Source organism: Panthera pardus, unplaced genomic scaffold (assembly GCF_024362965.1).
Source record: "Panthera pardus isolate Hobbes unplaced genomic scaffold, ASM2436296v1 HiC_scaffold_24, whole genome shotgun sequence".
NCBI lineage: Eukaryota > Metazoa > Chordata > Mammalia > Carnivora > Felidae > Panthera > Panthera pardus.
In genome coordinates, this window is record NW_026526810.1 from 79166269 (window position 1) to 79189605 (window position 23337).

The 23337-nt window shown below is 36.8% G+C and overlaps 1 protein-coding gene across 3 annotated transcripts in view; it reads left to right on the plus strand.

The window, feature by feature from the left end:
* The window catches only part of TTC6 (tetratricopeptide repeat domain 6), a 200842-nt gene that overhangs the window by 63145 nt on the left and 114360 nt on the right, over window positions 1-23337 (plus strand). For all 3 annotated transcript variants that reach the window (XM_019426105.2, XM_053889365.1, XM_053889366.1), the window contains exons 2-5: window positions 2690-2782; window positions 8395-8598; window positions 14815-14948; window positions 20056-20250. In XM_019426105.2, the coding sequence (XP_019281650.2) occupies window positions 2702-2782; window positions 8395-8598; window positions 14815-14948; window positions 20056-20250 (614 nt within the window). In that variant the 5' untranslated portion in view covers window positions 2690-2701. The remainder of the gene's footprint in view (window positions 1-2689; window positions 2783-8394; window positions 8599-14814; window positions 14949-20055; window positions 20251-23337) is intronic.

The window sequence follows — 23337 nt, forward strand, 5'->3', positions numbered from 1 at the left end:
TATGGTTGGGTTTATGTTTACTATCTTGCTATTTGGTTTCTATATGCCACATTTGTTTATTGTTTTTTTCCTCCTCTTTACCTGCCTTCTTTTAATTATTTTTAAAGCATTTTATGGTATTTTGTACTACTTAATTAGTTTATTTACCTCTTTGTTTTATTGTTTTATTGTAGGTGCTAATGGATTTTACAATGTGCATATTTAAATTATCCCTATAGATAATATAATGTTTCACATATGGTATAAGAAACTTACAGAAGAATACTTCTTTTCCCTTCTCCCATCATTGTGCTATCATTAATGCATACTTCATATCTATATATGTTATAAAACAATACATTACTAATTTTATTTAAACCATTCATTATATTTAAAAAAATTTTAAAAGAGAAAAATGTCTCTTTTTATTTTACACACATTTTAAATCATTCTACTACTTATTTCCATTGTGTGCATTCAAAGTTTGACCTGATACCATTTTCCGTCTGCTCAAAGTATTTCCTTTAACATTTCTTGTAATGCAGGTTTGATGGCAATGAATTCTTTCACCTTTAGTTTGCTGAAGTATTTCACCTTTGGTTTTGAAAGATAATTTTGCTGGTTATAGAATATTATGTAGACAGTGTTTTCTTTCAGTACAGGTACTCTAAATATGTTGCTTCATTGTCTTCCAGTCTGCATAATTCTGATAGGAAGCCTGCAATGTTAGTTTGTGGTAATTGTTACCACTAATTATTTGTTTCTTTGTACTTAATGTTTCTCTGGATGCTGATGAGATTTTTTGCTTTATTACTAGTTTTCTTCATTTTGACTATAATGTGCTTGGCATAGTATTCTTTGTGTGTTTCTGCTTGAAATTCATGGAAATTTTTGCATCAAGTGTTTATAGTTGTTATCAAATTTGGAAACTTTTGGCCATTTTTTTCTGTACAAATATTTTCTGCTCCCTTCACACTCCCTTTTCTGGAACTCTAATGAAAGATTATGTTAGACTGGGTATTAATTTTCTTTCAGTTTTTATTTCTCTCTGTGGTTCATTTGTGTTGTTTCTATGTCTTCAAGTTAACAAATATTATCTTCCTGCAATGTCTTCTCTGCTATTAATGCCACTCAGTGAAATTTTTATTTTAGATAATGTGTTTTATCTAGACATTCCATTTGATTCTGTTTTTTTAAAGCTTATTTATTTATTTTGAGAGACCAAGTGAGCATGGGAAGGGCAGAGAGAGAGTGGGGGAGGGGCTGAAATAGGGAGAGAGAGAATCCCAAGCAGGCTCCACACTGTCAGCACACAGCCCTACATGGGGCTCCCTCTTGAGCCATGGGATCATGACCTGAGCCAAAACCAAGAGTTAGATGCTTAATTGACTGAGCCACCCAGGTGCCCAATTCTTTTTTTTTTTTTTTTATATCTTATGCTCCTCTTATATATTTGAGCATTTTATATTTATATTGGAAATTTCAAGATCCTTATCCACTAATTCCAACATATCTATCATTTCTGACTCTTTTTCTAATTTTTCTTCTTTTAAGTGTCACATATTCATGCTTCTCCATGAGACTGGTCAAATTTGATTGAGTGCTGAATACTGTGCATTTTACATTGTAGAATATGAGATTTTGTTGTTTTCCTTTCAAAAGTGATGGAGTTTGTTCTAAAAGTCCATTAAGCTACTTGAAGATCAGCTTCATCTTTTCCAGCATTATTTTAAAATGTTATTAAAGTCCTAAGAAGCCATTACTCTAGAGCTGATTTAGCACCACTACCAATGTGTGACCCTTCTGAGGTTTATAGTGAATGTACTAAAAATCTGGAGGAGAAAGGGGGTGTCAAAAGTCATATGGTCAAATGCCTGTTTTAAAGAGGATAAAACTGAGGTTAAGGGGAGCAAAATAACTTGCCTGTTGATACCTGGTCTGTGACTTTACAGTTTGGGCAGGAGCTGGGTCTCTTTATTACTATTCATTGTTAGACGTTGTGGTGGACTGTCTTCTTACCACTTCAGCTGAATAGAGACTATATCATAGCAATTAGCATTAGTAGTGATAAAAATGATACTAGCAGTTATACTTATTGAAATTTTAAGTATAATCATACTCCTTCTTGCTTTTGATTAGATTAAATTTTTGTTTTGATTTTATCTTTCTTGTGCAGCCATTTAATAGCCGTGTTTTACAGTATCTCTACCTTTACTCAATTGTCTTATTAAATCTGATGATATACCTACAGATGCCAATAATTTAAAAAGCCGAGAAGTCAGAATAATAGACAAAATATTTTTATCGTGTCTTTTGTTTTATATTTCTCATTTACTGCATAGTATTGATTAGCTTGTATTTTTTTTTTTTTAATTTTTTTTTTCAACGTTTTTTATTTATTTTTGGGACAGAGAGAGACAGAGCATGAACGGGAGAGGGGCAGAGAGAGAGGGAGACACAGAATCGGAAACAGGCTCCAGGCTCCGAGCCATCAGCCCAGAGCCTGACGCGGGGCTCGAACTCACGGACCGCGAGATCGTGACCTGGCTGAAGTCGGACGCTTAACCGACTGCGCCACCCAGGCGCCCCTTGATTAGCTTGTATTTATTCCCCACTCATTAAATGAGTAGAATTTTGCTGCATTGAATAATATAGTTCAATGATTTTAAAAACTGTCATTATTTAAATTTTTTTCTTTTTCTTCTTCAAGGATACATCTTTAATGGGGAAAGAGTACGGTCACAAGCCATCTCAAGTGCCAGCGGAGCAAGGATTACAGATAAGTTTTGAGGAACCTCAAATGGTAAAGTCTTTAATAAGAATCCTCCCTGCCAATATTGAAGTAGTAGCCTGTGTCTTGTTGCTAGAATGCTTATCTAAATAAAGAATTTATTTTAGAGGTGTGTTTAACTGTAAAAATCCCTAATCCAATATCACTTTGAGAGTCTTGGCTCTTTTCGGTCACTGTTGCTGCCTATCATAGACCTTTGGAGATAAGGCCCAAAACTCTTTTCAGAAGGGAAAGATTTTAACAATTCCTCTGGTCTAGGCATTTAGATCTAGAAAGTAGTTGGAGAGTTAATTAAAAGTTATTAGCTTCTAAGAAAGCATCATTTTATTTTTTCTATTGTTGATGGGGGAAAAATTTTGTGGAGAAATATGGACTGTTGATGACAGAAGTTTGTTTCAGAAATAAAGTTTCCTTTCCATCCATCATTGGCAAAATATTTACAGGATTCAAAGCAATCTGGAACATATTCCCTATGAATGGGGCGCAGCTCCATGTGTATAGAAATCTGTATTTACATAATACAAATGATGGCACGATGGTCATTTCCTTTATAAAGAATTTGTAAACTATTGTTAAATTGCAAGCTCTATAGTTCCTGAAAATGTGAATCCACATACATAAAACTTCACACTTCATTTTTATGATAATATGTCATGGTTAGAAAATATATGGGATCTTTTCACAAAAGCCATGGATCCAGTGATATTACTTTCCACAACTGGTTAAACTGCTAGAGTTTGAAATGCTTCTGGGTTGAGACCATGCCTTTTTCTGCTTTGTGTTCTCATCTCCTACCTCAGGACCCAGGATGTGTGGCACTAATATGTGGCTAAATCAATTTTGAAGCTTTCCCACATATGCTTTGGGCTTAAGACTGACATCTATGGTAGTTGCCTCTAGGGATCACCATTTACAGGTAGATATTGAAACCTCTGATGTCTGAACTTCTAATAGGTTAGTAAATTCAAAATACAAGATTAGTTAGGTGCGGAAAAATAGAAGTTCTTCATTAATAAATGAAGTGACTTAATACCATTTATTATGTTCATGTAAAGTATAGGAAAAGATACCATTTTCAGGAACCTATGAAAAAGGCCAATTATCAGGTGCCTAGCTTAGACATTATCTTGACTATTTAAAATAAAGATTTAAACAAAAATATTGATTTCCTTGTAATTTTGTGGGAACCATTCTCTCAGCTTTGACATTTATAAGCAATCACTGGACCTCTTCTGGCCACTGGCTTTTTAATAGGTAAAGTACCTTTTTTTTTTTAAGTTTATTTATTTTGAAAGAGATAGAACGAGAGCAAGAGGAGCAGAGAGAGAGAGAGAGATTGAGAACCCCAAGCAGGTTCCATACTCAGCATGAACCTGATACAGAGCTTGAACTCACATAGTGTGAGATCATGACCTGAGCCAAAATCAAGAGTCAGATATTCAACCAACTGAGCTACCCAGGTACCCTGACATAAAGTAAGTACCTTTTAATTTGATACCTGGTCATGGTAAAAAGACTCCTCTGTGGTATCTTTCTAGATACATTTTTCGGGGTGCCTACTCTGCTAGAAAGCAGAACTCTACCTGTCTATCCTACTTGTCCCTTGGAGTTCTAGAAGATTCCTGAGCTGACATTTTTCTGGGGGAGCATAGAGCAACATGCTCTTATTTGAAGAGGGTCTGTTCTTTCTAAGTTGTGCCTGGCATCCTCAGAGTATGTAGCTTCACTTGTGAACATCTCAGTGCCACAGGCCAAAGGTCTCTCAGTTCTTTGATACAACTTATTTTAAGTACCCACCATTTTAAATATAATAGTTTTTGAATCATCATGGAGAATGATTTCCTCACATAATTATAAAAAAAATCAAGGAACTTATTTATTCCTTTTCTACAATGTGATAGATATTATTGTAGACATGGTTAATACAAAGATAGAAAAGACAGTTCTTGACCTTGAAGAACTCATTGTATGGAGTAGACCAATAGATAAAGAGACAAAGTACAATACCGTTCAATGAATATTCTAAATAGAGACTAAATACATAGCAGAGGAAGAAACTGATATCATTTTCTTTTATTTATTCATTCACTCATTTACAAATAATTGCTGATGATATACAGTGCACTAAGTACTTGAGACATAAAAGATAGGTAAGACACAATTTCCTTTTTAAACAAATTTTTTTTAATGTTTTTTATTTTTGAGACAGAGAGAGAGGGACAGAGTGCGAGTGAAGGAGGGGCAGAGAGAAAGGGAGACACAGAATTTGAAGCAGGTCCAGGCTTGGAGCTGTCAGCACAGAGCCTGACGCGGGGCTTGAACCCACGAACTATGAGATCAAAAACCTGAGCTGAAGTCGGACACTCAACCGACTGAGCCACCCAGATGCCCCAGACACAATTTCCTTTTTAAGAAATCCTCAAATTTTAAGGTTTTTTAAAAATGTTTATTTATTTTTGAGAGGTGGGGGGTGGGAGAGTGGGGAGACAGAGAGAGAGAGGGAGACACAGAATCTGAAGCAGGCTCCAGACTCTGAGCTGTCAGCACAGAGCCCGACATGAGGCTCAAACCCATGAACCATGAGATCATGACCTGAGCCGAAGTTGGATGCTCAACTGATTGAGCCACCCAGGGGCCCCAGACTTTAAAGTTTTAATGTACTTAAACTCTCTGTTCTCAGGATGCCTTTAAACTCTTAGAAAATATTTTAAGGACCCAAAGGAGTTTTTGTTTATGTGGATTATTTCAACCAATATATACCATAATTGAAATTAAAACTGAGAAAAATATAAAATATTTATTCATTAATTTAAAATAATAACACAATTATTATGTTCAATTACATATGAACACAAAACATATTAAGAAAAAAATTGTATCCAAAAAATAATTTAGCAAGAATGGTAGCATTGTTTTACTTTTTTTTTTTTCTTTGCAAATCTCTATAATACCTGATTTAATAGAGAGCTAGAGTCTCATATCTGTTTCTGCATTCAATCTGTTGTGTATGTTCTTTTGGTTGAAGTATATTCAGTAGGTCTTGTCTCATACAGATTGAAACGGGAGTAACATTTTAATAGCCTTTTAACATAATTATGGATACTATTCTCTATTAATACATCCAAACTGTACAAGTGGTAGTTTCTTAAAGATGAGTTGCAATGGGGAACCTGAAACAAGATAAATTAACTTATTGTATATCCTTACATTAAAATCCATTGATCTGCCTTGCTCTTTGAATGGCTCTTTAACCCTGTACACTTTTGTAATCTCATGTGTTAATAATTTGAAAAGTACTGGTTCAGGGGTGCCTGGGTGGCTCAGTTGGTTGACTTTGGCTCAGGTCATGATCTCAGGGTTTGTGGGTTCAAGCCCCACGTGGTGCTCTGTGCTGACAGCTCAGAGCCTGGAGCCTGCTTCAGATTCTGTTGTCCCCCTCTCTCTCTGCCCGTCCCCTGCTCATGCTCTGTCTCTCTCTCTCTCTCTCTCTCCTTCAAAAATAAATAAACATTAAAAAAATTTAAAAAAAAGAAAAGTATTGGTTCATTGTTCTACCTACTACTGCTTTTCCATCATCACTGCAAATGTCAACACAGTGAAAAAAGGAAATAAGGTTTAGTATTATTTTGAAAATAGTTTTAACACTGCAGATCATCTGAAAGGGGCTCAAAGATTGCCAGGAGTCTGTGGAACACACTTTGAGAAGTGCTAGTCTGTTGGGTATAGGGGAAGGAGGGTAAGAGAGTACAGGTTGGAATCAGATTGTCTAGGTTCAAACAGAGCACTGCTACTTACTGTCAGTGTGACCTTGGGCAGGTTACTTAATTCTGTAAGTCTCCATTTCTTCATCCACAAAATGGGGTTACAAACAGTTCCTACTTCATGGAGTTGTGGTGGAAGATTAAATTTAAATGAGATAATGCTTCTATATGTTGATTACAACTGTGATAATGATTACCTAGACAATTATAATACAGTATGATACATTCTGAAATAGAGGCAGGGCACAGAGTGATAGGACCAGTAAACATTTTGTGGAGAAATAAGGCTGGGATGAGTACTAAAGAGGGTCATTTGCCTCTCCTCAAACTTTTCTTCCTCATTTTCTATTTTGGAGGGTGGTGCCTTCATCTGTTTAGTCCTCCAAACCAGAATGCTGGGAGTGTGTGTTGAAGCCAGTAGAAGAGAAATTCAAAAGAAAGAGAGTGATAAACAGTGCCAAATCTGTGGTGCATGAAACGAATGAGTTTGTCATAAGTAGACAGCATAGGGCCCATGGCACCTGTCCCTCTAGGGTATCTATTCTGCCATTTTATGAAAAAGATTTTGTTAACCTCTTTTTTTTTAATCAGTGAGGAAAATGAGACTAAAAAGGGTTAATTAACTTGACCAAAATCATACATCTGTTAATTGACAGATATAGGATTTGAATAATGTCCCATCTAGTTACAATAAATTATAGTAGTGTCCAGTAAGCAGTTTTATAAAAATATGAGCTCCAGATTAAAGTTTAATTTTATAAATGGAAATTTCTTGGTTTAGCCATCCCTTTTGGCGTAATAAAGACATTTATGTAGTATTTGGTACTGTTTGCCAGCTTTACCTCTTATTTTACTTATTAGCAAATGAATGTATCAAGAACAAAGTGATACAATTGCATTTTCAAGTCATTCTCTAGAATTCAGATTTTTAGGTAAGTCAGACTAGTTTTATCATCTGTTAATTTGAGGCAGTGAAGTTTTAACTGCCAGTACTCCATAATCCCAAATAATCTTGGTTTAAAATTGGTTAATATCCAAATATGGCTATAAAGATATTTTCCATAAGACTTGGTGAGATACAGATTAAGTCAGTGAGACTTTTTTTTTTAATGTTTATTTCTTTCTTTTGGGAGAGTGAGAGAGAGAGACACCATGAGTGGGAGTGGGGCAGAGAGAGAGGGAGAGAGAATCCCAAGAAAGCTCTACACACAGCATGGAGCCTGATGCGGGGCTTGATCTCATGACTATGAGATCATGACCTGAGCTGAAATCAAGAGTCAGATGCTTAACCAACTGAGCCACTCAGGCGCCCCACTGAGACATTTTTAAGGAAGACAAAATAGTTTTAAGAGTGATATTTTGTGAGAATTTTTCATTAGGGCTTGGGATAGAGTTGGGATGTCTGGGTGGTCTTCTTGAGACCTCTGGGTCAGCTCTTCTTTGAGGACCTGAGATCAGTCTTCTGGAGGAGCATCTGGCTAGTAGGAACCACATTTCTTAGGACCAGAGAACCTCGGATTGGGCAGAGGTCAGTTGTTTCTGTGGGCCTTGATTCTTTATGCGTGTGGGGTGAAGTCAGGGTAAGACTGAAGTCTTATGATTTCCTTAGAGTTGGTGCATAATAACCTGGGGGTAGTTGTATTTTCTGAGACAAGAGCCAGAGGAAATAATTTGGTAGCCTTTACATTTTTAACTCAATTTGAGCTTCTATTTCTAAATCTTCACAGGAAACTTACTATCTTTGTTTAATTTCAATCATGCATTTTTATAATCATTTTATGGTTAGAAAGAAACATTGTGTGACTTAAAACTTTGGAAGAACCAATAAGAAGATCTTAAACATACATTTATGTTTTCCTACAGAATGTGCTTGAGGAACTTCCTGAAACTTTATCAAGTATTTTCCAGCTTGAACAAGAGGATGTATTGGAGTGGGGAGTCTCAGAAACAGAAAGCATAGTATTTAAATCTCAGGAAACTCTGGAAGTTCAACCAGCAGATGAATCAAGTAAACTTTTGAAAGATGAACAGCCCATAGGTGATTCCAAAGCAGCCAAATCTTTAAAGGTAAAACATTATTTGTGTTGGAAACAGTTATGATTGTTGAGGATGTGCAAATGTGAAAAAATGGCCTGGGTAAGGGCCAAGGCATGGAGGTAGGTTCCCCCTGAAAAAAGCGCTCTCTAATATGCAAATTGTGTTTTGCAGACTTTTAGTCTCAAACCTAATTACAACTCTGGAGAGAGAAGACACATATTTAAGGAGTGAAGGAACCTCAGGGCTTTCAGAAATTGACCAAGAGTCCTCCCATTACCATCTTGAGGGAGTCAGGAACTATAGCCCAGGGACCAGGACTGGGTGAACTTTGTATATTTTATATCTTTGCCCTGTTTATAGGTTTATCCTAACCCTGAGTCTTTTCCTATTGTGAGAATGCTTTCCAAATTCATTTTATATATGTGTAATTTAATAATTTTTACCATGTTTGTGTATTGCCTTACTACTATTTGCTTATTACTTTTCTTTAATCTGAGTTACTTTTTGACTTAAATGAGTTTATTTAAAATGGTACATTTTTTTTAATGTTTAGTTATCCTGAGAGAGAGAGCAGGTGGGGGAGGGGAAGAGAGAGACAGGGAAAGAGAGACCCCAAGCAGGCTCCGTGCTGCCAGAGCAGAGCCTGATGCTGGGCTCAAACCCATGAACTGTGAGATCGTGACCTGAGCCGAAATCAAGAGTCGGATGCTTAATTGACTGAGACACCCAGGGACCCCAAAAATTGGTACATTATTATTAGGATTAAAAAAGCCACTTTTTTTTTCTGAACCACAAAATACTGTCTTGATTATTACCATGGATAGCTCTCTGACTTACTCAAATGGATACTACTTCTTGGGTAATAACCTTCCCTCTCCTTTTGGGTCCCCTCTCCCCACTGAAGACCATGTTCCTGCTCTGTTTTCCCCAGTTCAACTGGCTATTCTTCAACCTGTGCCACAAATCCCAACTCTGAAACCTTGGATTTATCTGTAATCTTCCCTTCCCTTGCTTTCACCCATAATCAGTCTCCAAGGCTTAGATACCTCCTAACATTATTATTTGTTTAAGATTTTATTTTTAAGTAATCTCTACTCCCAATTTGGGGCTCACACTCATGGCCCCAAGATCAAGAGTTGCATGTTCTACCAGATGAGCCAGCCAGACACCCTGCCTCCTAACATTGCTTGTAATTTTTTTCCTTGTCTTTTCCAGTTGCCCTCAACCTAGTCTGGGTCCTGGTGACGTTATGTTTGGATTAGTGCAGTTTCCTCCTGTTGTTTTTTTTTTTCCTTCATTTCTCAAGCCCTACTTTCTTAAGTTCATCTTGCTGGCATATTGATCTTTTGGGAATAATGGGTAATAAGGAAGGTGCACAAATAATAGTTGACCAGAGAAAATCCACCATTGCTATGGAGAAAGGACTTATCCTATGATGAGCTACAGACTTCATCAGAAGTCATGCTATCTTTCTAAAGCTTACACTTGGGGTATGAAATGAATTCTGCCAAGGCTGAGTGAACCCACTCATTGCTAACTCCTCCAGGTGAATCCTGTGTTTCAGGCTGACACCTTCTAGGTGTGGAGATCTTAGATACTCTATTCCTTTCTCTTTTTTCTCTTCTTTCCTTTCCTTTCCTTTCCTTTCCTTTCCTTTCCTTTCCTTTCCTTTCCTTTCCTTTCCTTTCCTTTCCGACAGTATCTTTAAAGACTATGGCATCTTAATGAAAAAGTGTTAGGCTGTTGGGCACAGGTAGTGTTTTCATCTATACTTCTACCTGAACATTGGGACTTTGGAAATAAAATGTGGGCATGAGAGGCAAATGATTAGCTACTAAATGTGTTAAAAAATGACATGGACTTTCTGGATAGCAATTTAACCACCATGGCCTGGAAGCAATTCAAATCCCTCATTAGAAAAGTTTCACATTAACTCTTTTGGATTGTTGTGACTGCTGTTAAATATTATTAAGAAATTATGGAAATGTATTTATTTTTGGTCAAAAGAGGCAGTCCTTCCCTAAGTTAATTAAATTTATTGAGTATTTACCACATGCTAAACACTTTGCTAAGTGTTTTACATATGTTATCTTATGTTTTCCTAATAATTGATTTCTTAACAAGACTGTATTTGAAAAAACTGAGTCATAAAGAAGATAAATAACTTGTCCAAGTATAAATATCATGTTAGGTCATGAAGGCAGGGCTTGGACTGAGATGGTCTAATTCTGGAACCTTTACTCTTTACCCCTTGGCAACACTGTTTTTCATAACAACAATAAACAGGTGTCTGGTTAAGTACAAAAACAGACTCTCACTTGCAAAAATGACTAGGGATGGAGTGTCCTCATTAAACTAGGAGAAATGGTTGGACAAGAAAGACTTGGAGAATGGATTAAGAGAGCTCTAAACTGGAACCAGAATTGTTTCAAGAGGAGGAAAAGAGGACCAAAAAAGACCTTTATGGATTATTGTTTTTGGGATAGTGTGGGACATATTAAAAATGCCATAGAAAATGGCACTGGAAGTATTCCTGTGACTCATCCCACCAAGTATCTTGTATTTATTTGCATTAACATTTCAAGATCAGTTGTAATCCATGAACTTTACCCTGCACATTCGAGGTCATAAAATTAGTCTCTAGCATCTCTAGCACAGGAATGAGGAAGAATATACTCCAGCAAGCCAGGCCAGATTTGGGGACAAGAAGACCTCTTTTGACATAGCAAATAGAACTACCCAAAAGGTGTGATAAAAGAGCACTGCTCAGAAAAATGCCAGAAGGTCTCATTCAGGAAAAAAAACCCAAAAAACAAAAAACAGATTTTGATCAGTCTTTACCTTGTTGGCCACTTATATTCTTAGAAGCTCATTAGTATAATAAAGGTTATTAGGACTCTGCTCTAAGTCATGACCAACATGACTTAGATAAATTAAATAAAAAAGACAAATTAGATAATGGTGACTATGAAAAAATGACTGACACAAGGGCTTGTGAGAGGATTGTTGAGCATTTTAGGAAGGAAAAGGGTAAAAAGTCTGTACAAAATGTAGATACCACTTGTCCTGAGATTCTAAATGGAAGAAAGTTTAAGAGATGTGGGATGCCCTAAATCCTTCCAGTTCTCAGAAAACAGTTATGAGTGATCTATTCCATTCAGAGTTTTAAAAATACACAAAAGATGAAATAAGAAATACACATCCATAGATAAACATAAAAGTGGCATGTGGCTGTAACAATTATATCAAAAACCCTAAGATTCAGAATGTGTTTAGGCCTGTGAATCATGCTAAGAATAAAAAAAAAAAGTATTTTTTTTTCATATTAGTTTAAGAGCAAAGAGAGAAAAAAGGAAGGATAGCCCTGTCATTATGAATGAATAATGTGATGACAACATGTGACAGAGCTACCTTAATTTATTTTTGGGAAAAGGCTGAAGTTTTAAATAAACAGAAATATGACATAGAGAAAAGGAAGCTGATAAACTTGTACTTTGCTTCTCTTAAATCTGACAAGGAGAATAATCTTTAGTTTAGAACGAAAAGAAAAAGAAGTGATAAAAGAAACTTGAAGCCCAAGATTGGTTAAAGATTTTCAGAGTTAACTTCGATATCTGAGCCTGTCAGCTCAGGTAGATAGGTTGAAGCCTGTTGCACCCCTGTCAGCAGCAGCTTTGAGGAGGTGCTGTAGTTAGTAGGAGAGGACCTAGAAGCCTGGAGACTGGCAGCTGAAAATCTGAGTTTTATTTTTTTAAGGATAAGGGTTATGGTTTCTGTATGTATGCACTGATCTTGGACAAAACTCTGGAATGATTAAATGATTCGTTAAAAGAATTTTAACAACCTTGTAAGAGCCCCTGTATACTGCTTATAAGAGGAAACAGCCATCACTTGGAGCCAGCATGAGTTTCCTAAGGACAAGCTACAGAAGACCAACCTTATTTCTTTTTCTAGAATTACGAGACTGAACATCAGAAAAGTGTTAGACCTGGAGTTCAATGCAAGGCTATCATGGTGAAGAGCTTGGCCTACAACAATGCTCAATCAACATTAGTTATTGTTATTAGCCTTTGGATTATAGCAATCCATTTATGTAAGCTTCCAAATGACAGTTTTGTAGACAAGAGTGCAATCAGGTGAACTACTAGATGGATTTGTAATTAGTTATGCAAAGGATGCACAGCTCGTCATAAGAGTCCCTAGTGGACTGCAACAGGGCTGGGTCTAATTCAACATATTTCCTAGTAATTTGGATGAGAATATGGAAGATTTACTGATTGGATTTTTAGATAACATCCAAATGAGATTGGTAAGATTTGGTTGGCCAGACCTCAGATGAAATTTAATTGGGATAAATGTGTGAATGGTTCTACCCTTGGGTCCATAGGCTAAGTGCATAGATATGAGGTGACGTGATGTAGAGCAAATGTGAAAAAGACCTCAGAGTTTTAGGCTATCACTTAGGTTTGTGGTAGGAAGGTAAGTGCAATCATAGTTTGTGCTGATTGATGAATACCATAAAAGAGGATCATCTTTCTCCTGGTTAATCTGATCACATCACACCTCAAATGTTGTGTTCGGATCTGGGTATCCAATCCCAGGAGCGACACTGACAAATTGGAGACCATTTGGAAGAGAACATTCAAGATGAAAAAGCACAGTACTTCAGAAACATGTAAGGAAGAATTGAAGGGACTGATGATGTTTATCTGGGAGAAAATGGGTCCAGGAGAGTCAGCTGTATTCAAATATTTGATTGTCAATCAAATGGAAGGAGCTAGATTGTACCTGTGTGCTCCTGAGGTTTGAAATGAGACTGGTGGGTAAAAATTGTTAGGCTGTATAACAAACAAACAAACAAGCAAGCAAGCAAACAAACAAACAAACAAACTGGGAGAGTTTCAGAGAGAGTGGCTGCCTTTGGATATATCCAAGTCCTCTTTTCCTCATCGTGTTCAAGCCAGGATAGATGACCATTAGGTGGAGAAACTTTAGGGAAATTCAAACATTAACTAGGTAGTGAGATGGAATGGTCTGTACTCTGAGCTTTTCTTATTCATCATCACTTCTTTACCTATGAAATTGCAATAGCTCTCTCCTATTTACTGCAGGGAGCCCAAACCCTGGACCTAATTTAGGAGAACCTCTCTTTATTTGGCCTCCTTCTACTTATTCAACCATATCTTTCTGCTTTCCCTAAGGAAGTTCTCTCTGCTTTCTTCCTTAAATCCAGCTTAAAAACAAACAAACAAACAAACAAAGCAACCAACAGAGAAAAAATATTTTTAGATGAACTATTATCACGAATTCTGAAAATTTTCTAGGAAATCTAGAAAAACAATACTACTAATACCTATAATGATTAAAAGGCAATTATTTAAGAAATAGAAATGCATTTGATTTTCCTCAAGTAGTAGAAATAGAAAACAATACAATAGTATAATAAGTACAAATTGATAAACATTGCTCAAAACAGTTATTCATTTTGGCTTGTGGTTGCAACCACCAGTCATGCCAAACTTTTAAAGAGACTAAGGGCAAGTTCTATTAAAAATATCAATCAGGGGCGCCTGGGTGGCTCAGTCGGTTAAGCGTCCGACTTCAGCTCAGGTCACGATCTCACAGTCTGTGAGTTCGAGCCCCGCGTCGGGCTCTGGGCCTATGGCTCAGAGCCTGGAGCCTGCTTCCGATTCTGTGTCTCCCTCTCTCTCTGCCCCTCCCCCGTCCATGCTCTGTCTCTCTCTGTCTCTCTCTGTCTCAAAAATAAATAAACGTTAAAAAAAAAAATTAAAAAAAATAAAAAATAAAAATATCAATCAAGGGGCACCTGTCTGGCTCAGTCAGTGGAGCGTTCAACTCTTGATCTCGGGGTTTTAAGTTCAAGCCCCACACTGGGTGTAGAGATTACTTAAAAAAATAAAATCTTAAAGAAAAAATACCAATCAAGAAGAGAAGATTTATGGAGGAAAAATATCTTGTATTTCTTCTTTAATAGTTTTAAGGCAATAAATAAAATATTACAGATAAATATGGTACTAGTATTTTTATTGCTATTGAGGTGTATATGTGAAAACCTAGGCAAGGATTTAGAGGAAAATATCAACTTACCTTTAGGGTTTATATTCTGTTATAAAATATATATAAAAATTAGGAGCTTCAATATAAGGTAAACCATTAAATATGAGAGAAAGATCTAATTTTCATGTTACAACTTTCCTTAACAGCATACTTTATATTTTCTTGAAGGTGAAATCATCAGAATTTTTGCAAATCAGAGGAAAAGAAGCTAAGCAAACACAAAAAAGTAAATTAGGAATTCCACAACAGAGACAAGGAAGGTGTACAAAACCCCAACAGGATCAAAAACTACCTAAAAAAAAGTAACTTCCTTATGTTTACAATTTTTACTGTCAGTAGCATTGATAACTGAACATGCGTTTTTAAAGGAAGAAGAAATATTGAGGAAATTCATATATGAGATCTAAGTTAAACCTTCCCACAGGAAGAGTTGGTATCAGATATTATGGTTAGGATATATATGCTATACTTCACACTTCTTTCTATTAATGCTTTTGACCAATGCACTTAGTTTAATGACATAACAATGATATAACTATAATAAAAATAGCTCTTTTTGAGACAAAGGAAAATTAAATGTTAACATGTCAGATCTGATATTTTTGGTCACGGTAATGCATAATTTGTATTAACTGCTTATTATATTGGTTCATTTTGTTATGGCAAAATGAAATAAAATTTAACCCAACATAAAATGTTTATAGGCCAATTTGGTAATTTAGATGACCTTATTTTTCTCTACCATTATATCATGTTTTATTCCCCCCCCCCCCTCATTTTTAATGGAAATTCTTAATACACAGGGATACAACCACAATTTTGAATAATAATGTGTAAATGCAAGTTAGATTTATGGGCTTATCTTTTGCCAATCACCTTGCTGAAACTGATTTTTTCCTTATTTTACCACTAGATTTTTATGGGTTGGTTTATTCTAGACTCTTCTTCATTCAACTCTTTACTAGGGCTCAAAGAAGCTTTAATTATTAGCTTTTGTTGTTGCTTAGGGCATTGAAAGGTGTGCTGGACATGGAAGACAACCTTTTTATGGCCAGCCTAAACTCTGTAAATGGATATTACTCACAATTTAGTAGCTGAGAGTAGACTCATGGGAAAAGAATTCCAAAGTTTATGAAAGAGTCAAATTGGCATTTAAGTGACCCTGTACATGCCATTGCTTATCTGCATTGCTTTAAGCTCATTTAGTTAGCAAGATTATGTATTAAAACAAATAGTGACAGCAGACAACAAGTATTTTACCTTCAATAAATAGTTACTGTCAGATTATCAATGAAGCAGAAACTTCTTGATTTTTTTCCCTAAAAAACCTTGCATTTAGTGCATTAAGCAAAGTAGTGTGGCCACACACAGAGTCAGAGTCTTTTCTTTTTTATGTCTTAGTGTTTCAAAGAATGACAAATAGTCCTGTTTAAGGAGAGTGTGCTATAAAAACATACAGCCTTTCTTGAACATGCCAAAAATATTTGTAGATCTTTTTGAAATATATAGTACTGTGTTAATTCATTAAAATTGAAATGAGAAATTTCCATTGGAGAGAAATAAGAATAAGATGCAGAGGAATGAAAACCTGATAGTTAAGAAATGTATACAATGAAAGGGAATTTTGGAAAAATGTTTCTGAAAATCCTTTATTCGCTGCTCCTTTTTATTTAGACCTTTTTTTTACATAACTTTTCTCACCTGTGACTATCCCCCACATTAAATTGTTTTCTTGGGAATTCATCCATCTCTTGGAACGTGATGTTATTTAGCTCAATAACCTAGAGAGATTCACTTACAAATCTGTTATTAGAGTATGATGGAACATAGGAATTCAGATTGGTTGTGATGCTTTTTAAGGAAAAAAAAAAGTTGGTAATGTAATCTCAAGTACATTCCACTAGCCAGGACCTGTTCCAGACAGAACGATGATGTGGATGAGCTTGACATCAGAGCTCACCTTTTTCTCCCCTCCTTTTTTTCCCCCCAATCCTTTCTCAGGATCCCTGGCTTTCTGGACACCCATGTTCACTTCTCCAGTTAGGTCTCTTTGTCTCAGGCATTTCCAAATGCTTTGGTTTTACCTCTCTTCACCCCCCTGCTCCTGCAGCTTTGTCCTATTCAAACGTGTACGTTTTATGTCCTGTTTTTGTTGAGCCCTATGCTATTTTGGAAATGATATAAACTGTTCTCTATTAGTGATTCAGTAATGTCCATATTGTGCCTAGCAATGGGTTAGGTGCTGTCCAGTTCAAATTAATAACAACAGCAATAAAAATAAAACAAGCATTTCTTGAGAGTTCCACAGGCCAGGACTTCTTATTATCGATTTTACAAAGGCATTAGTTAGGGGTTTTAATTTTTATCTTACAGAAGACCTCCGGGGAGACCAGTGCTATAGCTTGCAAGTGTTAGAACTGAGATTCTGATCCAGGCCCAGCCAACCCTAAAGTCTTTCTTCTTCATACTATGTATGCTACCATCTAGAACACATGGAACAGTTGATGGACAGATTGGCATCAACCCATTAGACAAAGGGTCAGAAGGGGTGGCACAAGAAGAAGGCAATGTATGAAAAGAGATATTTAAAAAAAAACAGTAAATTTTGCAGAGAAGTTTGTCTTGGAGGCCTTGTTTGAAGGATGTGTAAGCATGGACAAAAAGATAGGCAGCATTTGATCCACAACTGAAGGAACTGACAGATATTGTTGGCCCTGTGAATTGTCCTGGAGACTGATACAATAGCTAATATCTGCCATGTGAGAGACACTGTTTTATTTTATTTATTTATTTATTTTGAGAGAGACAGAGATAGCATGAGCAGGGGAGGGGCAGAGAGAGACTCTCTAGCAGGCTTTGTGCTGTCAACACAGAGCCCGATGTGGGCCATGCTTGAATTCACAAACCGCTGAGATCATGACCCCAGCCAAAACCAAGAGTGAGAGGCTCAACTGACCGAGCCACCCAGGCGCCCCTGAGAGGTATTGTTTTAAATGCATTCAGTCCTTATTATTGAAGTATGGTTGACACAGAATGTTACATTAGTTTCAGGTATATAACATAGTGATTCAACAATTCTATACGTTATACTATGTTTACAAGTATAGCTACCATCTGTCACCACACAACGCTATTACATTACTCTTGACTATATTCCCCGTGCTGTGCCATTTATTCCCGTGACTTACTCATTCCATGACTGGAAGCCATATCTCTCACTCCCCTTCACCCATTTTGCCCATCCCCCACCCCCTATCCTCTGGTAGCCATCAGTTCGTTCTCAATTCCTTTCTTCCTTAAAGTAACTTTATCCAGGATGTGCTAATGTTATTTCCTATTTGCCAAAATATAAATAAATTGACTTGCGTATGACCTAGTGATTATTTTATTTTTTTAAGTTTATTTATTTATTTTGAGGGAGAGAGAGAGAGGCAGTAGGGGAGAGGCAGAGAGAGAGTGGGACAGAAGATCCAAAGCAGGCTCTGTGCTGACAGCAGCAAGCCCTATGCAGGGCTCAAACTCATGAATCATGAAATCATGACTTGAGCTGAAGTCAGATGCTTAACTGAATGAGCTACCCAGGCACCCTTGACCTAGTAATAATTTTAAACAGGATTTGAACAGAGGCAGTCTGAGTCAAACTACTGTGTTAGAAGTAGGGCCACATGCTAAGAGCCTTGAAACTTAGAGAGGAAATTAGATGAATGCAGCAAGCAACAGAGAGCCATTGTGCTGGGCAAAGGAGTATTTAGAGACCAATGTGGCAGAATTTTGCAGGAGGAATTGAAGAGAGGAAGAGACAGAGGATGTGGTACTCAATCCACCCTTGCTAATGCAGGCTGAGGTGATGAGGACCTTGACAGGAGTGTGTTGGAAGTGAGGAGGGAGAAGCAGCAGCCCTGGGAAGCAGAGAAGCTCAGTCTTTCATAGGATGTGCAGGTGAAGGGAAGAGGACTCAAAGATGGCTCAATCTTTTGTATCTTAAGGATGAGGAATCTAGGTAAGATAGTGATACCGGAGGTGAAATTTGGGAGGTCTTGGCACAAGAGGAAATAGTTGAAACACTGAAGCTTATTTTTCCAATATTCAAAGAGGAGTTCAACCTTGGAAGCTATACCCAGTTTTGAAGATGGAGAAAGAAAATTGAATGACTAAATCAAATTATGATGAATTTTGGAGGTAGATGGAAAGCTGGGATAACACAGGTTTTAAAAATCTCACAAAGAAAGAGCCATTTCAGGAAGAGTCATCGATATTGTCAGCTGTGTCTTGTAGATCATATAGAACATGATCTAAAGTTCATTTGGGGGGCGCCTGGGTGGCTCAGTCGGTTAAGCGTCCGACTTCGGCTCAGGTCATGATCTCGCAGTCCGTGAGTTCGAGCCCCGCGTCGGGCTCTGTGCTGACAGCTCAGAGCCTGGAGCCTGTTTCAGATTCTGTGTCTCCCTCTCTCTGTGACCCTCCCCCGTTCATGCTCTGTCTCTCTCTGTCTCAAAAATAAATAAATGTTAAAAAAAAATTAAAAAAAAATAAAGTTCATTTGGTTTGATTTGATGAAAAGGTCATCATTTAGTTAATGTAAGAGTATAATTTTAGTAGGGGGGTGGGGATGGAGTAGAACTGGATAGGGGCTACATCTACCTCAGGGGTCATTAACAGGCAGTAATAGGAAAAAAGTTGTCTTATAGTCTGCAGCGTTGTGTTTAGATCCTAGCAGTTACTCATTAATTTTATGAGCTCTCCAAAATAAGCCTGCTCTAATATAAGGATAATAATACCTCCCATATAAGTTCATTGTGGGAGTTGGAGAGAATGTGTGTAAATCACCTAGCATAGAGTAGTAGTGGTACTTGCTCAATTAGTGTTTGTTCATTGGGTGGCAAGTGACAATGGAAATTAAGAAAGATCTTCATGCCTTCTTCTCTGCTTTGGAAAGGCAGGAGAGAGGCAAGTTCTAGCATAGTGGAAAGGGGGATGCTGCATAAACTTGGGTTTATTGATGCTAGTTAATGGATAATGTACTACCTTGTTCTACCTCTTCAGGGACATTAGCATTTGAGCAGAGTAGCAAAGAAGTAATACATGATGGCTGGATATGGTGTCACCAAAGGAGTTACAGAAATCCGGAGAAAAGGCATTTGGGTGGGATGGTAATGAGTTTGCTTTTAAACATGTTTCTGAGGTATCTGTAAGTCCTATAGGTTGAGATCTTCAGCAGAAAGTTGGGTATATAACTTTGAAGATCGGGTCCCCAGTTGTGATATTAAATTCATTATAAATCATTATTATAGTTTTAAGTCTTATACATTTAGACACCCTTTTTAGAGCCTAAACTGTCAATGTCAATGTATTTTATATCAAAAGATCACAAAATGATCAAAGAAGCCCCCTTTCTTTTCTTTGCTGCAGAATTCCTCAAGACTACCCCTCTTCTACCCTCCATGATCTGTGCACCACTGTCCCAGCCCAGGAGCTGCCTGTCAACTTACACTTGGCTTCTCGAGTTTACCATACAGCTGACAAGAAAGGTCACAGTACTTTGCTTGGGATATTGGGAACCTCTTTCTTAGATGATCACACTACAGATGAAGAGTGCAGAGACAGGTAAGAGTTCCACTGGTAATTTTCTTTAAGTGGATTTAAACTGTCAAATTCTACCTTTGAGGTTTAGATTTTGATGACACAATTCTGTTTTTAGACACTAGAGAGGAGCAGGTTTTGTCCTTTTCCATTCCTTCCCAGCACATACACAGTCTAGGACAGTGTCTTCATTTCCTACTATTATTAACATGAACCGTGGCCCATGATAAGGTAGCTTTAGTTTAGTGGCATCTAGTTACCAAAGAGTGTCACATACATTATATTATTTGTTCTTCATAACAACTCTGTGGAGTTCAGATGTGAAAATTGAGGTTCGTAAAAATCAAGCAACTCTTCCAGGTTTACACAGTTAAGAAAATCATAGATTTGGATTCAAAGTCAGTCTTTTAGATTTCACACCATCATTGGGAATACTTGAGTCCAGGGATTATGTTCAAAAGTCATTGCCTCTGGAGTTTCTTCCATTTCTCTGTGTGTCTCATTTTCCTTTGGCATCTGAGTGTTCTTTTGAGGATAGGATGTAATTTATAGCATCCTCAAAAGAGAGGAGAAAAGGGAAGGAAGCTCACATGTGTTTAGCAGAAACCACATTCCTAGTACTGTGTGATGTACTTTGCATCTTTCCTTTTTAAATCTTCAACTGTAAGCAGTCATCATTTCCATTTTATTATTGAAGAAGTTTAGGCTCCATAATATCCGTTTGCTTGCCAAAGATCTTATCTCTAGATAATGATAAGAATCCAGATGTGTCTAAGTGGCTTAGTTTTTCTCAAAATTTTTTATGATCAACCATTTAAGGAAGGCTTTTTCACTTTTTCTCTCCCAATTGCCTTTCCCCATTACATTTTAATACCCTGGATATACTGTGCATCTCATGGTCATGTGTGTGTGTGTGTGTGTGTGTGTGTGTGTGTGCGCGCCCACGCGCGTGTGCACACACGCACATGCCATATACATAAAAAGAGTAAGCTTTCATCATCTCCCTCCCCAGGCACCAACATTCACCCCTTTGGGATTGATATCACCTGTCCATTGAGAATGCATATTTGTTAAGCCTCTTGCCTTTCATAAGAGCTGGTAGGAATCCTGAAAAATCACCTACTACATGTTTAAGAATATTCAAAACATTAAATATTAAGTTAATTTAAATAGAGACATTTTAAGTATTATATTTTAAGTATTTTAGACCTGTGAAAATATTTTAAAAGACCATTTTTAATTACACAAACTATCACAGAATTATTAGTAACTTCTCAACTCTTTTCATGGTGTATTCTGAGCTCATTTCCTCAAACTTGACTTTTAGTGATAATTGTTAATACTTTTACTGCATTCTTTCAAGCTTTAAAATCATCTGAGGGCACATGGGTGGCTCAGTCATTGAGCATCCGACTTCTGCTCAGGTCATGATCTCATGGTTCGTGAGTTCCAGCCCCATGTCTGGTTTTAAGCTGACAGCAAGCACAGAGCCTGGTTTAAATTCTCTGTCCCCCTCTCTCTCTGCCCCTCCCCTGCTCATGCTCTCTCTCTTTTAAAAATAAATAAACATCTGGTTTCCCTGTGTTCAGTAATCACAATGAAATTCAATTTGAATTCCTAAAAGAGGGCCATTCTCATGTTTATTTTCTAGTTAGGCAAAAATGTTTTTCAGAGATTTATTTGCTACTCAAAATCTTAAACACCTGTCTTTTAGTTTTATCAGGTAAGTGTTTTGAAATTTTTGAAACAAATTATATGTGAAAAACTTTGGAAATTACCAAACTGTTCCAGTTTCTCTGGTAGAAAATAACAGTTCTGCAGTGTAGTCTTTGGAAAGCCTAAAGCTGAAAATGGAAAATAAAGGTATAACCATAATCTAGTAGTCATGAACCCACTGTTTTGAGTCATTTCCATTAGCACTGTAGCTAAGCATCATTTTGAGGTGTCACAGCTTCTAGTAGTCATGTAAAGTGTTAAAAATACTGGGATCTTTCGAATTCTAAAATTTTTTTTTCTTCAAGTAGATCTTGCTTTCTCCAAGAGTGTCAATAAATGTTCTATTTGAGGATGATAATTCTTGGCAATTTGTTCCTAAGTACCAAATAAGAAGTTAATTTAAGCACTGAATATTTAATTCTCTGGCATCCATCTCTTGAGGATTACCTTGCTAAACATAGCTTAACCTTTTCAAAATATATCTGTCTGCTGAGCCTACAAGTTCAGAGAAATGTATAATTTTTTCTGCACTAATAAGTGTTCTCAAGAAAGGTAATTGTAAACACAAAATGAATACCCTTTCATTTGGTGGCTTTTGGTTTTTCTGTGAGATGAACAGTTAACTATGAAGCCTAACACTATTTGTGGTTATATAATTTTAATGCTTTCCCAATTCTCCATATAGTAATTGTTACTTGTGGCAAACACCAAGAATATTTTAATGGACTAGATAGGTACATACTTAAGTTTATTTAAAATAGCAATATATTGCTGAAACTTATGTTTATTTTGCTAAACAGCAATTTTGTTGAGAACTATAAAAATGTTTCATATGAATTATAATTTTGCTTTTAAAGTTTCTGTATTTTAAAGAGAAGTTTATAGTTGTTAGAATTCTTAGCATGGAATTTTAGATTTGGTGTTTTAAAATAAGGTAAATCATTAAAAGTGTTTAAACACTTAGATTAAGTTAACAGTTTGGTGAATAGCCCTCTAACATCTCCTGTATGTGCCTGTGTTTAAACCATGTACGGCATTCTATAGACTGATTTTTCACTGAGGGTTGTGTGTGACCATTTAAATATTTTCATATTATTCACCAACTTAACCAAGCTGCAATGTAAGAAGATTTCAAGTGTGGAATTAGTTATTAAACTTTTTGCTTAAAATTTTTTTTTTAATGTTTATTTTTGGGGGAGAGAGAGAGAGAGAGAGAGAGAGAGCCTGCGCAAGTGGGGGAGGGGCAGAGAGAGAGAGAGCCAAGACAGGATCCCAAGCAGGCTCCGCACTGTCAGCACAGAGCCTGACACTGGGCACGAACTCGTGAACCACGAGATCATGACCTGAGCTGATCAGATGCTTAACCAACTGAGCCACCCAGATGCCCCTTGCTCT